The sequence below is a fragment of the Mobula birostris genome, chromosome X (genome assembly GCF_030028105.1).
Source record: "Mobula birostris isolate sMobBir1 chromosome X, sMobBir1.hap1, whole genome shotgun sequence".
NCBI lineage: Eukaryota > Metazoa > Chordata > Chondrichthyes > Myliobatiformes > Myliobatidae > Mobula > Mobula birostris.
The window spans coordinates 77,041,841-77,055,851 of record NC_092402.1 but is presented as its reverse complement, the minus strand read 5'-3'; the positions used below and the strand labels follow the sequence as shown (position 1 = coordinate 77,055,851).

At 42.9% G+C, this 14,011-nt stretch overlaps 1 protein-coding gene across 3 annotated transcripts in view; it reads left to right on the top strand.

Moving 5' to 3' along the window:
* LOC140191537 (vesicle-fusing ATPase) overlaps nucleotides 1–14,011 on the top strand; it is a 292,320-nt gene that overhangs the window by 185,819 nt on the left and 92,490 nt on the right. For 2 of the 3 annotated variants that reach the window (XM_072248989.1, XM_072248987.1), the window contains exons 15-16: nucleotides 4,566–4,699; nucleotides 13,579–13,645. In XM_072248989.1, the coding sequence (XP_072105090.1) occupies nucleotides 4,566–4,699; nucleotides 13,579–13,645 (201 nt within the window). The remainder of the gene's footprint in view (nucleotides 1–4,565; nucleotides 4,700–13,578; nucleotides 13,646–14,011) is intronic. The other variant, XM_072248990.1, reaches the window with a different exon arrangement.

The following is a 14,011-nucleotide window of genomic DNA, read 5'->3' as shown; positions in this document are numbered from 1 at the left end:
CTGAGTTAGACAACCTCTCCTCCTCCTCTCTCACCCTGAACACCGGTGTGCCTCAAGGCTATGTGCTGAGCCCTCTTCTGTACTCCCTTTTCACCTATGACTGCATTCCTGTTCCTGTACATGGTACTAAGTCCATAATCAAGTTCGCAGATGACACCATGGTGGTTGGCCTGATCAGAGGGGATGATGAGACGACCTACAGGGATGAGGTCCAGCACCTGGCCGCGTGGTGTGCCGACAACAATCTGGCCCTTAACACCCAGAAGACCAAGGAGATCATTGTGGACTTCAGGAATGCTAGGAGCCACACTCACGTCCCCATTTACATCAACGGAGCTGTAGTGGAGTGTGTATCAAGCTTCAAGTTCCTTGGTGTCCACATTTCTGAGGATCTCACCTGGTCCCTGAACGCCTCCATCCTGATCAAAAAGGGTGCAACAGCGTCTTTATTTCCTGCGGAGCATCAAGGCAGCTTACCTCTGTCCCAGGATACTGACGGACTTTTACTGTTGTACCATTGAGAGCATACTCACCAACTGCATCTCAGTGTGGTATGGCAATTGTCCCATATCAGACTGCAAAGCACTCCAGCGTGTGGTGAAAACTGCCCAGCAGATTATCGGCACCCAATTGCCCACCATTGAGAACATCTACCATAAATGCTGCCTGGGCAGGGCGAAATGAATTATCAAGGATGTATCTCACCCTAACCATGGACTTTTTACTCTCCTCCCATCCCGTAGGCACTACAGGAGCCTCCGCTCCCACACCAGCAGGCACAGGAAGAGCTTCTTCCCTGAGGCTGTGACCCTGCTGAACCTCACATCACAACGCTAAGCAGTATTGCACCCATATTGTACTGTCTCAGTACTTTATATTTGTGTGCTTGTAGCACTTTTTATTTGCAGTTATTTTGTAAGTAACACTATTCTTTGCATTTCTGGTTAGATGCTAACTGCATTTCATTGGCTTTGTATCTGTACTCGGCACAATGACAATAAAGTTGAATTGAATCTAATCTAATCTACTTTTGAAGGACTTTTCATTCAAAGGCATCGGCGTTTCCATACCAGGCTTTGATGCAGCCAGTCAGTATACTCTCAACCATACATCTATAGAAGTTTGTCAAAGTTTTAGATGCAATGGAAGTTTTCACGAACTCCTAAGGAAGTAGAGGTGCTGACATGCTTTCTTGATAATTGTACTTGGAGGGCATAGGACAGGTCCTCCGAAATGGTAACACCAAGGAATTTGAAATTGCTGACCTTCTCTCCTCTGAACCTCCTGTGAGGACTGGCTTGTGGACCTATGGTTTCTTCCTCCTGAAATCAATCATCAATTCCTTGGTTTGCTGATGCTGAGTAAGAGGTTGTTGTTATTGTGGCAGCACTCAACCAGATTTTCAATCTCGTGTATCTACTGATTCGTCACCACCTCTGATTCGGCCTACAACAGTGGTGGTGTCAGCAAACTTGAATATGGCGTTGAGCTGTGCTTAGCCACACAGAAGTATAAAGCCAATAGAGCAGGGGACTAAGTACACAGCTTTGTGGTGTACCTGTGGTGACAGAAATTATGGAGAATATATTACCAATCTGATCTGATTGGGGTCTGTAAATGTGGAAATCAAGGATCCATTGCACAAGGAGGTTTTGAGGCCAAGGTCTTGAAGCTTATTAATTAATTTTGAAGGGATGATGATGTTGGATGCAGAGCTGTGATCGATAAAGAACATCCTGATATATGCACCTTTCCTATCCAGACGTTCCAGGGTTGAGTGAAGAGCCAATGAAGTGGCATCTGCTGTGGACCTAATGCTCTAGTAAATAAATTGGAGTGAATTCAGGTCGCTTTTCAGGCAGGAGTTGATGTGTTTCATCACCAGCGTCTCAAAGTACTTCATCACTGGATGTAAGTGCTACTGGACGATAGTCATTGAGGCAGATTACCACTTTCTTCTGAGACACTGGTGTAAGTGAAGCTTGTTTGGAGCAGGTGGGTACCTCAGACTACCGAAGTGAGAGGTTGAAGAGCTCAGTGAACACTCCAGCCAGTTGATCAGTACAAGTCTTTAGTACTCGAAAAGGCACCCCATCTGTTAAGGATGTTTTTTTGTGGGTTCACTCTCCTGAAGGTTGCTCTTACGTTGGCCTCAGAGACCAAAATCACATGGTTATCGGGGCCTGTGGGAGTGTGCGACGGTGCCTCCATGTTTTGATGGTCAAAGTGAGCACGGAAGGCATTGAGCTCAGCTGGAAGCAAAGCCTTGTTGTCACCTATGTTGCTTGTTTTCACTTTGTAAGAGGTGATAGTATTCAAGCCCTGACACAGCAGTCGAGCATCCTTCAGTGATTCAGGTTTATCCAGAATTTCCACTTCACCCATGCAATGGCTTTTCCAGAGATCATACCTGTCCGTCTTGTAATTTTCTTGGTTGCCAGACCTTAATGTCTCTGATCTGGCCGTCACAGATCTCATGGTTCATGCAGGGCCTCTGGTTGGGGAAGACGTTGAAAGATTTTGTGGGGACACACTTGTCTCCAAGTGTTTTTGTATAGTCCATGACAACCGTGATGTATTCATTCAGATCCACAGATGCGTCCTTGAACATGGCCCGGTCCACCAACTCAAAGAAATCTTGTAGCCACTCCTCTGCTTCCTGTGACCACCTCTTTGTTGCCCTAATCTCTGGAGCCTTACTCTTTAGGCTCTGCCTGTATGCAGGTGGGAGAAGGGCAGCCACATGTTCAGATTTCCCAAAATGTGGTCTGGGCATGGAGCGATAGGCAATTCTTATCTTAGTATAGCAATGGTCTTGTGCGTTAAGACTTCTGAGGCTATACGTTGCATGTTGATGGTGATTGCACAGGGATTTCTTCAAACAAGCCTAGTTGAAGTCCTAGAATATAATATGAAATGTACCAGGATGGCTTTTTCTTGTTTGGTGATGGCATCATGCAACATTTCAAGTGCTTGATTACAGTTGGCCGCTGGAGGTATGTAAATCGCGGTCAGGATCACGGAGGAGAACTCTTGGTAAATAGGATGGTGGGCATTTGATCACTAGACATTCAAGGTTGGGGGACCATGAGAATGCCAAAACCACTGTTCAAAAGGATGTGCCTGACATCTGTGCAGAGAAGTGTTTCAATTAGTCGTGCTGCACCACCTGACCCTTGTCAAAAGTTTTCCATGAAAGATGCTTATAAACACAAATATATCAAACAGTAGTCTGCATGGAGTGTCTTAGAGACCCTGTGGGAGGAGGAGATAATGGTTCCCTGAGCAGACTGTGAAATTCAGTTTGAAGTTTGCCTCTTCACTAAAATTGTCATGAGCACTCTGACCTTGCTTTACTGGTGGTGAGAAGGGCCCTCTTCATCAGTTCCTCCCTGTATAGCTAGATTCTCAATCTCTGTGCCTCGTTGTGATATAGATGAGGCAATTTGTCCACCTTGTGGACTGTTTGCCAATTCTGCAAAGGTGCTGATGGGAAGTTACAAAGTCTGGGGTCTGCTGCCACTGGATACAGAGGGATTGGGCCCTGTGTAACAGCCCCTGAACAAATTTTCTGTGTATAAGGATGAAGCATATGAGTCATTTGTAGTTTGGAAAGGAACACAATGAACAAGGGCGTGAGAGATTCTTCAGATGCTAGAAATCTTGAGCAACACACACAAAATGCTGGAGGAATTCAACAGGTCAGCATTTGAGGCACAATAAATAGTGAAGTTTCAGGCCAGAACCCTTCATTAGGACTGGAAACGAGATGCTCTGGTGTGATCTCCTCAACATTGAGACCCAATGCAAATTGGTGGACTGCTTCACTCTGAAAACTGCAACAGCCTTCTCATTCCCACTTTGACCTGTCTGTCCTTGGCCTCCTGTGCCGCCACAATGAGGCCAAATGCAGCATTCCATCTGGGTACTCTTCAACTGATGGGATATACATTAATTTCTATCTCACCCCCCTACACATACAGGCACACACTTTGGTTTCCCCCTTTTCTGGTGCCCCTCTTGCCCCCTTCTGATCTCCTCCCTTGCCCTCGTGACCTGCCCATCACCTCCATTAGGTTCCTCCTTCAGCCTTTACCTCTTCTACATATCACCTCCTATCTTCTCACATCTCCCCCATGCACACCACATACCCACCTTCCCCTCACCTGGTCTTGCTTATCACCCGCAAGCGTGTACTCCTCCTCCCTCCCCACCCCCACGCCACGTATTCTAGCTTCTGCCCCCTTCTTTCTATGGCTATAAGGTTGACTATTCATTCCCCCCCCCCAACCCCCGTAGATGCTGCCTAATGTGCTGAGTTCCTCCAGCATTTTGTGTGTGTTGCAAAGTTAACAAAGATAGTGAAGTGCCCAAGCAAACAGTCTTTTGGGGGGGTGGGGGGGGATGTTCATGTTTTGACATTCTTGACATGGTAATTGAAGACAATGACACTTTGCATTAATACAATTGTGTATATTACAAATATATTTTGAGGTCAAATGTCTTGAGGCATTTTGTTAATGTGAAAATTGGATTTGCTCATTTCTTGTTTTCATTCTCAATAGGGCCACCAAACAGTGGTAAGACTGCATTGGCTGCAAAGATTGCAGAAAAGTCTGGATTCCCATTCATTAAGATCTGCTCTCCTGATAAAATGATTGGATTCTCAGAGACAGCAAAATGCCAGGCCATTAAAAAGGTGATCTGCATGATGTCTTATTTTAAATAAGATAGTTTTCTGCAATTCATGTTCTCAATTTTAACTTCAATCTGAACCCATGTAGGCCATTTGCACAAGGATTTGCTCTTAATCACTTCTAAATCTGTAAGTTATGGTCTGCTTCGAGGATAAAGATTTCAAAAATTCAAAGTGCATTCATTATGAGGTATGTATACAGAATACAACTCTGAAATTCGTTCTCCCACAGGGAGACATGAAACAAAGAAACACCATGAAACCCGTTCAAGATAACATCAAACACCCATCGCGCAAAAAAAAAAGAATAATTGCGCAAACGGCAAAACGCAAGCATCAGACCAGGAGTCCAGTAGTATTCAGTTTAGTTCAGTTCAGCGCCACGCCGCCAGCACAGTGCAGGCCGCCGGCAAAGCCTTCTTCGTTGAAGTGCTGTGGGCTGCATTGATTACCCCGATCAAAATGCTCGATAACAGCAATAATAAGAACAACCATAATCCAGAAATACATGCAACGTGAACCCTATAGTCCCCAAAAAGAAGTCCACAGGCTCTCTGATCAGAATCAGGTTTAATATCACCAGCATATGTCATGAAATAAATATTAATTTAATGATGCATGCTGGCTTTTTGGGGCATCGCTCCTTGAGGTTGTCCTGTATACTACAGGGGCTAGTGCCCATGATGGAGTTGATTAAGGTTACAAGTCTTTGCAGCATATTTCTATCTGGTACAGTAGCCCCTCCCCATGCCAGATAGTGATGCAGCCAGTTAGAATACTCTCCACAATACATCTGTAGAGATTTGCTGGTGTCTTTGGTGCCTTACCAAGTTTCTTCAAACTTCTAATGAAATACAGCTGTTGTCGTGCCGCCTTTTTAGCTGCATCAATATGTTGTGTCCAGGTTAGGTCCTCCAGATGTTGACACCTAGGAATTTGAATTTGCTCACTCTTTCCACTTCTGATCCCTCCATGAGGACTGGTGTGTGTTGCAATCCTTGCAACGTGGATCCCAAGACCCCTGCACTTTCCTCTGACAAGGAATAAGTTTTGAAATGCATCTTATTAGCTGAGAGGAATGAGTCTGAACTCAGGTATTGGATGGAAACTTGTGTGACTGTATCTCAGAGGTCCTTTCCAAGTACCAAACCTGAGGCCATATCACTAGCCTGCATTTCTGATATTTGAGGGCAGCATTAGCTGAAGTGCAGGAGAAGGGTTTCTGGTATAATAGCCAGCAGTTAAATCTGCATACAATGTTGAATTAGCCTTTTTTTGAATTATTTTCTGCCCATGATGCTACATTTCTGCCATTCTTTCTCCCTCTCAATAGCCTGAGGGGAAAAAAATTCTCATTCACCTTGGGGAGAACAGCTGCACTTTAGGATATAGAAACTAAACAGCTCTTTGGTAGCTGTTACAAGTGGGTTAAGCTGTTGTGTATGTGAGGCACTGCCATCTGGTGGCTGTAAATGCCAAGCAAGAAAAGATTCATTGCTGCAAAATTTCGGACTTGTCTGTTGATCTCATTCAATTAGAAAGTCCATGACTTAAAGACTTTGATGCAATATCTTTCATTTACATACAAGTGTGTGTGTGTATATATTGCTGAATCAAAAAAAGTAGCAAGTCCAAACAGGGCTGATGACTGAATGGCACTTGGATTGAGCTAGGTGCCAGGTAACAGAGCGTCGCTTTGCATAAAACAAAATGCTGGAGGAACCGGGCGAGTCAATAATCCATATTCCAGCATCTGCAATCTCTTCAGAATCTGGCTTAATATCAGTGGCATATGTTGTGAAATTTGTTGTTTTGTTGCAGCAAAACATTGCAATACATAATAAAGACTATAAATTACAATAAGTTTATGTATAAAAATTTTTAAAGTAGTGCAGAAATAGAGTAAAAAAAACAAAGTGGTGAGCTAGTTTTCATGGTTTCAATATCCATTTAGAAATCGGATGGCAGAGGTGAGGAAGCTGCTCTTGAATCGCTGAGTGTGCGCCTTCAGACTCCTGTAGCTCCTTCCTGATGGAGTAACAAGAGAGCATGTCCTGGATGATAGGGCTCCTTAATGATGGATGCTACCTTTTTGAGGCATCGCTCTTTGAAGATGTTTTGGATACTGGTGAGGCTAGTGCCCATGATGGAGCTGACTGAGTTTGCAACTCAATATATTTAGGTTCATGGAGGTTATAAGGGGAGCCTTTTTCTATTGCTGAAAACAGTGCAGTTAGTTCCCACAGTAAATAATCTCCCACAGCACAGGTGCACCACTAAGCTGTGTGGTTAGTCCCCGATTTACCCAGTTTATGCTTATGACTGTGTGGCTAAGCACAAATGGCATATTTAAGTTTGCAGATGACACCACTGTCATGTGACGAATCAGCATGTAGAAAGGAGATTGACAAACTGGTTGAGTGGTGCCATAACAATAATCTCTCTCTCAACGTCAGCAAAGCCAGAGAGCTGAGCTTTGATGATAGGAGGAAGAAACTGGAAGTCCATGAGCTAGTCCTCATCAGAGGATTGGGTGAGGAGAGGGTCAGTAACTTTAAATACCTTGGCATTACCATATCTGAACACCAGCATTTAAGTACTACTGCAAAGAAGGCACAACAGCGTCTATACTCTCTTAGAAGTTCAGCATGTCATCTAAAACTGACAAAATATCCATAGTTGCTCAGTTGAGTATCCTGACTGGTTGCATCATGGCCTGGTATGGAAACGCCAATGGCCATGAGCATGGAAAAGCCTAGAAGAACTGGAGCTCAGTCTGTCATGGGCAAAGTCCTCTTTTTCCCTCCCCCGCCCCCCACATTGTTGAACACATCTACAAGGAGTGCTGTCACAAGAAAGCGGCATTCAACCTCAAAGACCTCCACCATCCAGGCCATGCTCACTTCTTACGACTACCATCAGCTATCAGGCAGGTGGTACAAGAGCCTTTGGTTCCACACCACCAGGTTCAGGAAGTTATTATCCTTCAGCCATCAGGCTCCTGAACCAGAGGGGATAACTTCACTCACCCAAACACTGAACTGATTCCACAACCTATGGACTCACTTTTAAGAACTCTACAACTCATATTCTCAGTATTTATTTATTGTTTATTCATTTTTGCACAATTTGTCTTTTCCTTGTTTTTTTTTTTTGCCAGCCTTTGTGTACAGGTTTTCATTGATTCTATTATTTTTCTAATGATTGCAAGAAAATGAATCTCAAGATAGTATATGGTGACATATATGTACCTTGATAATTAATTGACTCTGTATTTTGAGCGATCACTTAGGAGATGCTACCTCAGAATCCATGCACAATGCTCAGCTACTGATATTGAAGCTGGAGTGACTTTATCTAAGAGAGCAGGGACATTCCTCAAAGGGACATTGATGCTTGTTTGTTTTGGATTCTTGGGTTTTGTGCATCCTTGAGCTATGTTGCCCTTGAAACTGCCTCATTGTTTAGAGATACTAAACTCTAGCAGGTCTTCCCTGGCCATTGAGCTTAGAGTCAACAGTACATCCCTAAAGTACAGCATAGAAACAGGCCCTTCAGGCCCATCTAGTCCGTGCCAAAACCATGTAAACTGCCTATGCTTATCGACCTGCACTGGGACCATAGCCCTCCGTATCCCTATTATCCCCATAACTATCCAAATGTTGAAATTGAGCTTGCACGCACCACTTGTGCTGGTAGCTCGTTTCACACTCTCACAACCCTCTGAATAAAAGTTTCCCCTCATGTTCCCCTTAAACTTCTCACCTTTCACCCTTAAGCCATGACCTCTGGTTGTAGTCCCACCCAACTTCGGTGGAAAAAACCTGTTTGCATTTACCCTGTCTATACCCCTCATAATTTTGTATACCTCTATCAAGTCTCCTCTCAATCTTCTACGTTCTAAAGGATACAGTCCTAACCTATTCAATCTTCCGTTATAACTCAGGTCCTCCAGACCCAGCAACATCCTTGTAAATTTTCTTTGTACTCTTTCAACCTTGTTTACATCTTTCCTGTAGGTAGGTGACCAAAACTGCACACAATACTCCAAGTTAAGCTTCACTAACGTCTTGTACAACATAACAGCCCATCTCCTGTACTCGTACGTTGATTTATGAAGGCTAATGTGCCAAAAGCTTTTACGACCCCATCTACCTGTGACGCCACTTTCAATGAATTATGGACCTATATTCTCAGATCCTTTTGTTCTCCCACACTCATCAGTGCCCTACCGTTCACTGTGTAAGCCCTACCCTGGTTGGTCCTACCAAAGTGCAAGACCTCACACTTGTCTGCATTAAATTCCATCTGTCATTTTCAGCCCATTTTTTTTCAGTTGGTGCAGATCCCTCTGCAAGCCACGATAGCCTCGCTCACTGTCCACTACACCCCCAATCTTGGTGTCATCAGCAAATTTACTGATCCAGTTAACCACATTATCATCCAGATTATTGATATAGTTGACAAACAACAAAGGACCCAGCACCGATCCCTGCAGCACTCCACCAGTCACAGGCCTCCAGTCAGAGGGATGACCCTCCACTACCGCTCTCTGGCTTCTCCCACAAAGCCAATGTCTATTCCAATTTACTATCTCATCCTGAATGCCAAGTAAGTGAACCTTGACCAGCCTCCCATGCGAGACATTGTCAAATGTACTTGTGCCACCCAGTTACACTCCTGTCACCAATTAACCTACTCTATCTTTAGACTAAGTGGAAACCAAGGCACCCAGAGGAAAGTGACGTGGTAATGGGGAGAATGTACTCCTTGCAGACAGTGATGGAATTGAACCAAATTCTCTGCCTTTGCAATATCATTATGCTGGCCACTATGCTGCTGTGCTACCTGTTTTAACTTTCACAGTATTGAAATGTCTTGGACCTAAGTAAGATTCTAACTCTGATTCTAGAGATGCTGCCTGACCTGATGTGCATCTGCAGTACTTTCTTTATTTTATGCTTTTAGAATGTGCAATTTTTTTGATGTTCAATTGATAAAACTCATTTGCCTTTCTCTTAAATGATACTGCAACAGAATTTTTACATACATATGAAGAGATGTTTAAATGTGTGAAGAACAGCAACATCTCCAGCACCGCAGGGCTCATTCGGTGTGCTGTAGCATCGGCCAAGATCAGGTACCCCATAGCTCTGGAAATGACTTCAACTTGTTGACTGAAGCAAGAGCTACTATTGAGCCATAGTTTGAGGACATTTTGAAAGTTATCAAAGTTCTTCTGTTTTTGAGCAGCAGGTCAACTTGTGTTGTTAGATTGCATTGTTTATTTGTCACTACATATACTGTGTATTTGTCAGTAGCATTGCTCGAAGTTCAATATCCTCACCACCCATGAGAGGCAGAGTTAGTGCTCTCTCCTTTAGTGTAACAAATCACTCTCAATCAACATAAATAATTGTGTTTGCCTGCCTGTAACTACTGATGAGCCCTGAAGTCAAAAGATAGAACAAAGCCAAAACATGAAATAAACCTTTGTTCAGTAAAGCCATGTAGCTACAGGTACCTCAACAGTATGTCCCCAAAGTACAACTATTTAAACTGTTTACCCAAGAATATTCAAGACATTGTTAGGAACCATGACCAATCAGCGAAAGTCAGCTTGGCATTGGTTGTCAGCCAACCAATAGGCGTTGGTTGTTTTTGCTCTCCGTAGCACCTGTCTCTTGAAGATGATTACCTGTAGGATTTGAGCTGAGAATTGATTTAGATTGGTACAATCAGTTTACCCTGGCAATCAGACATCTTTAGTGGGTGCAGGTCATGACTTGTTGCAATGTTGCTTGTGGCTGTGCTGGCACTGATGGTTAGTTCGGTTGGAGTAAATTGAACCCTTCCAGGAGGAGGTAAGGGTCCAACTCTGTTCTATGATCTGCCCGATTAACCTGTTGTGTCACCAAGGGCAAGTAGAATGATGAGTTGTTTTGACTGTGGAGATCCAACTGCTTACCACATGCACTTGGAGGTAATGTTGTCTGATGTTGTATCGAGTTGCAGCGTGACCAACTGATTGTTGGTCAATACATTGACATATTGCCTTCTGATTGCGAAGACAACTTTGATCATGACCATTAAACTCCTTGTAGATTTTGATGGCTTTTGAAAATTTTGGCGCTTGTGCTTCAGAAGAAGACAGTGAAAGATGGCAAAAGCCACCTTTGTGACCACATCATTGGCATTTGCTGCAAACGTTTTTTTTTAAATTGGCAGTTTCTTGCATAGCACCATGCACTGCAGTTCGAACAAACTGTGTGTGGCTTCTTGGAAACCTACCAAGTGATGATGTCCTGGGTCACTGGAAACTACATTGAGATGGTTCTTTTTGACCAGGTTGGAATTGTGTTTGAGTGACAGCTTGTAGAGTCATATCAGGGTCTTGCTCCAGTCTGGCCAGGAGCCATTTGTGAATGTCTGTATCACCAGGTGCCTGAAGTCGGCAAATAAAAGCCAGGCATTTGAACTATGATTCAGTCATGTTAACCAGCTTGAACATTTCATGTTCGCAATTGATGACACTAGCATATGTGATGAAGCCATCAGCATCCTGTTTAATGATTTTTTACGCTTTGGTACTGAACACTGAAGAGAGATTACTTCTCTCCAAAAATGCTTGTTAGCTTTTGGACAGTTTCGTCAAATGATAGGTCACGCGGGTTCTTGGGCATAAAGAAGTTGAAATAACACTCATGTTCAGTAGTACCCAGTCTTTGAAGCAAAGTGTTTTTACATAAGTGTGTCCATGAGTCATCTTTATGGGTGAACTCAACCCAGAAGATGTCTTTATAACGTTTGACCCAGGATTTAAACATAATTCCTGAAATGGCGTCAAACTGGAAGTTGGTAATGGACACAATGACTGATTCACATGAGCTCTGTTCAGTGTTTGCCACTGATGTTGTTGGACTTGCTGATAACCTGCTGGTGAAAGTTTCGATTAACTTCAGTCATGCTGCCTCAAATTGAGCTTGCTGCTGTAGTAGAATTGTGTGCAAGTCTTCTGCTGGAAATACCATCTTAACATAATACAGCAACTCATTGTCAACTTGTGTTTGCTTGCCTGTAACTACTGATGAGACCAAAAACTAGGAGATGGAACTAAGCCAGAACATAAAATCACGCAGCTACAAAGAACCTCCAATAGTTCATCCAAAGCACGATTATTTAAGCAGTTTATCCAAGAACATCAGAGATGTTGTCAGGTTAAATGATCAATCAGTGAAAGTCAGCCTTGGATTGGTTGTCAGCAGACCAATAGGTGTTGGTTGTTTCGGCTCAATAATAATAATGTTCTGAAGGAATTAAACTATTAGTAAATCAATTAAAATGCCTAAATACTTCAAAGGGAATAATATACTACTTCTGCTGAATGTATTGGAACTTACAAAAAAATGATCAGTTTTGAAATATCAAGATCCAATAGTGGATCAATTAGACCAATGGACAGCATAGATTTGCTAAACTCCTGCTTTCCCCATTACTACATGTTGTAAATCCCTGCACTTTGTAACTGCGCCTACAATAAGTAGCCCAAGGTTCAGTGTGGGAAGGCTGCCTGTGAGGCTGGATGAGTGGTGTGCCATTTCTGCGCTGAGGTGAGATTCAGGGCTGGACCCTGACCACCCGTATTGCTGAAGACTGGTAAAGCCTTTTCCATGTGTGGACAGACTCTACTGTCACCTCCAGTTGGGTGTGATGCTGTCTCCCTGTTGTCCCAAGCTGACTGTTGAGCTGTTTACTGAGGAAAGTGAGGAGAGCAGGGGTTTCTGTCAGGTTTTTAGTAATGCCTGTCTCTACATGATAACTTAATGGTTAATCAGTGCTGATTCCATTAGTGCCCTCATTCCTGGCAATGCATCCTGAGTGCCAGGCAAGGTACCACTATAGACCGGCTATTTGGATAACCTTCAAGAGTTCGTTGGGTTTTTATCTGCCCTTTCATATAATGCTTAAGAAAGAAGTTGGGAGCATTGTGAAAACTGTTCCCTTCACCCATTTCTGACTTTAGCTGTTTGCATTAAGTTTGCCTTTTCACAGATTTAGTGGCTTGCCTTTTCCTTGTAGACAAGTTTTGTGATTTGATATGTTGACAATGATTTCTTATTTTTAAATCAGTAAATTCTGCATCTATTGTTGCCACTGCCTTTGTTATTACCCCGTTTTCGGTCTATCACATGAGTGAAGTAAATAATGGATGATTTATTTAAAGGGGAACTCAGTAATTACAGGAGTGATATAAGAATATAAAGGTGAGATGAAGCAACTAGTGTTGGATAGAGCAGTGATCAAATAACACTCTTTGCTGAATGGATAACTGTAACATTAAGAGGAATGTTGATGCAGATTCACTTGCATGTGGAATGGTCAACAAGAAACAGGGATGAAAGCAACATTCATTACATAGTTTCAAATGTGGGGTAATAAATAGTGTTGAAGGAAAACTTTGAAAGGATATAAGGTAGGGACCAAGCAGGTAGCTATTTTGCAGATCAGGCACCCAGTATTAAACTGAATAATCTCCCTCTGGGCTGTAATACTGGTGTTCTGGTATGTTGTACTATTTTGATGGTAGAAATAAATGTAGAAAGCTCTTGACATCTGATGAAGATACTAGAGTAGAACTTGGTGAACTTATGGGGAAAATTTTAAATTCTTGCAGATTCTTTGTGATTTTAGGAATGTTTGCCAGATATTATTCAGTGCACCTCCATTTGGCTGAATCATACTGTACAAAAAGAAATTTTGAGGAGTTTGAAACCCAAGACTTGGCGTACATTTGTGTGCAAGCTCTCCATTTACAAAAACAGATGTGCTACTACAAGCCCACCTGATGAACTGGTTAATAATCTATTAATTTCTGTTGACAGATTTTCGAGGATGCATACAAGTCACAACTGAGCTGCGTTGTGGTTGATGACATTGAGCGCTTGTTGGGTAAGCTTGAGATGCATCATGACAACCCCAGTCACTTGGCTGTTCTATACACTGAGCACAGACTTTGTGATTAACCCAAGGAACCACTTTATAAACTTGTACTTGTCAGATTAGTCTTCCTCAGTTACATTGGGGAATTTCATTTCCATTCGTTTTGTATTCACCATTTGAGGTGGCAGGGTAATGGAGGGTGTTGATTGGAGCTTTCAAACTGGAAATGAATAGGCACATGGGAAAAGAGCAGGAGCTAAGGCTGCTGGATTGTTTGCAGAGCTAACACAAACTCGATAGGCTAAATGGTTTCTGCTGCAATGATTGTGTGAGTTGGTTGATGGTCTCTGATCATTATCAGCAATTGTTACACAT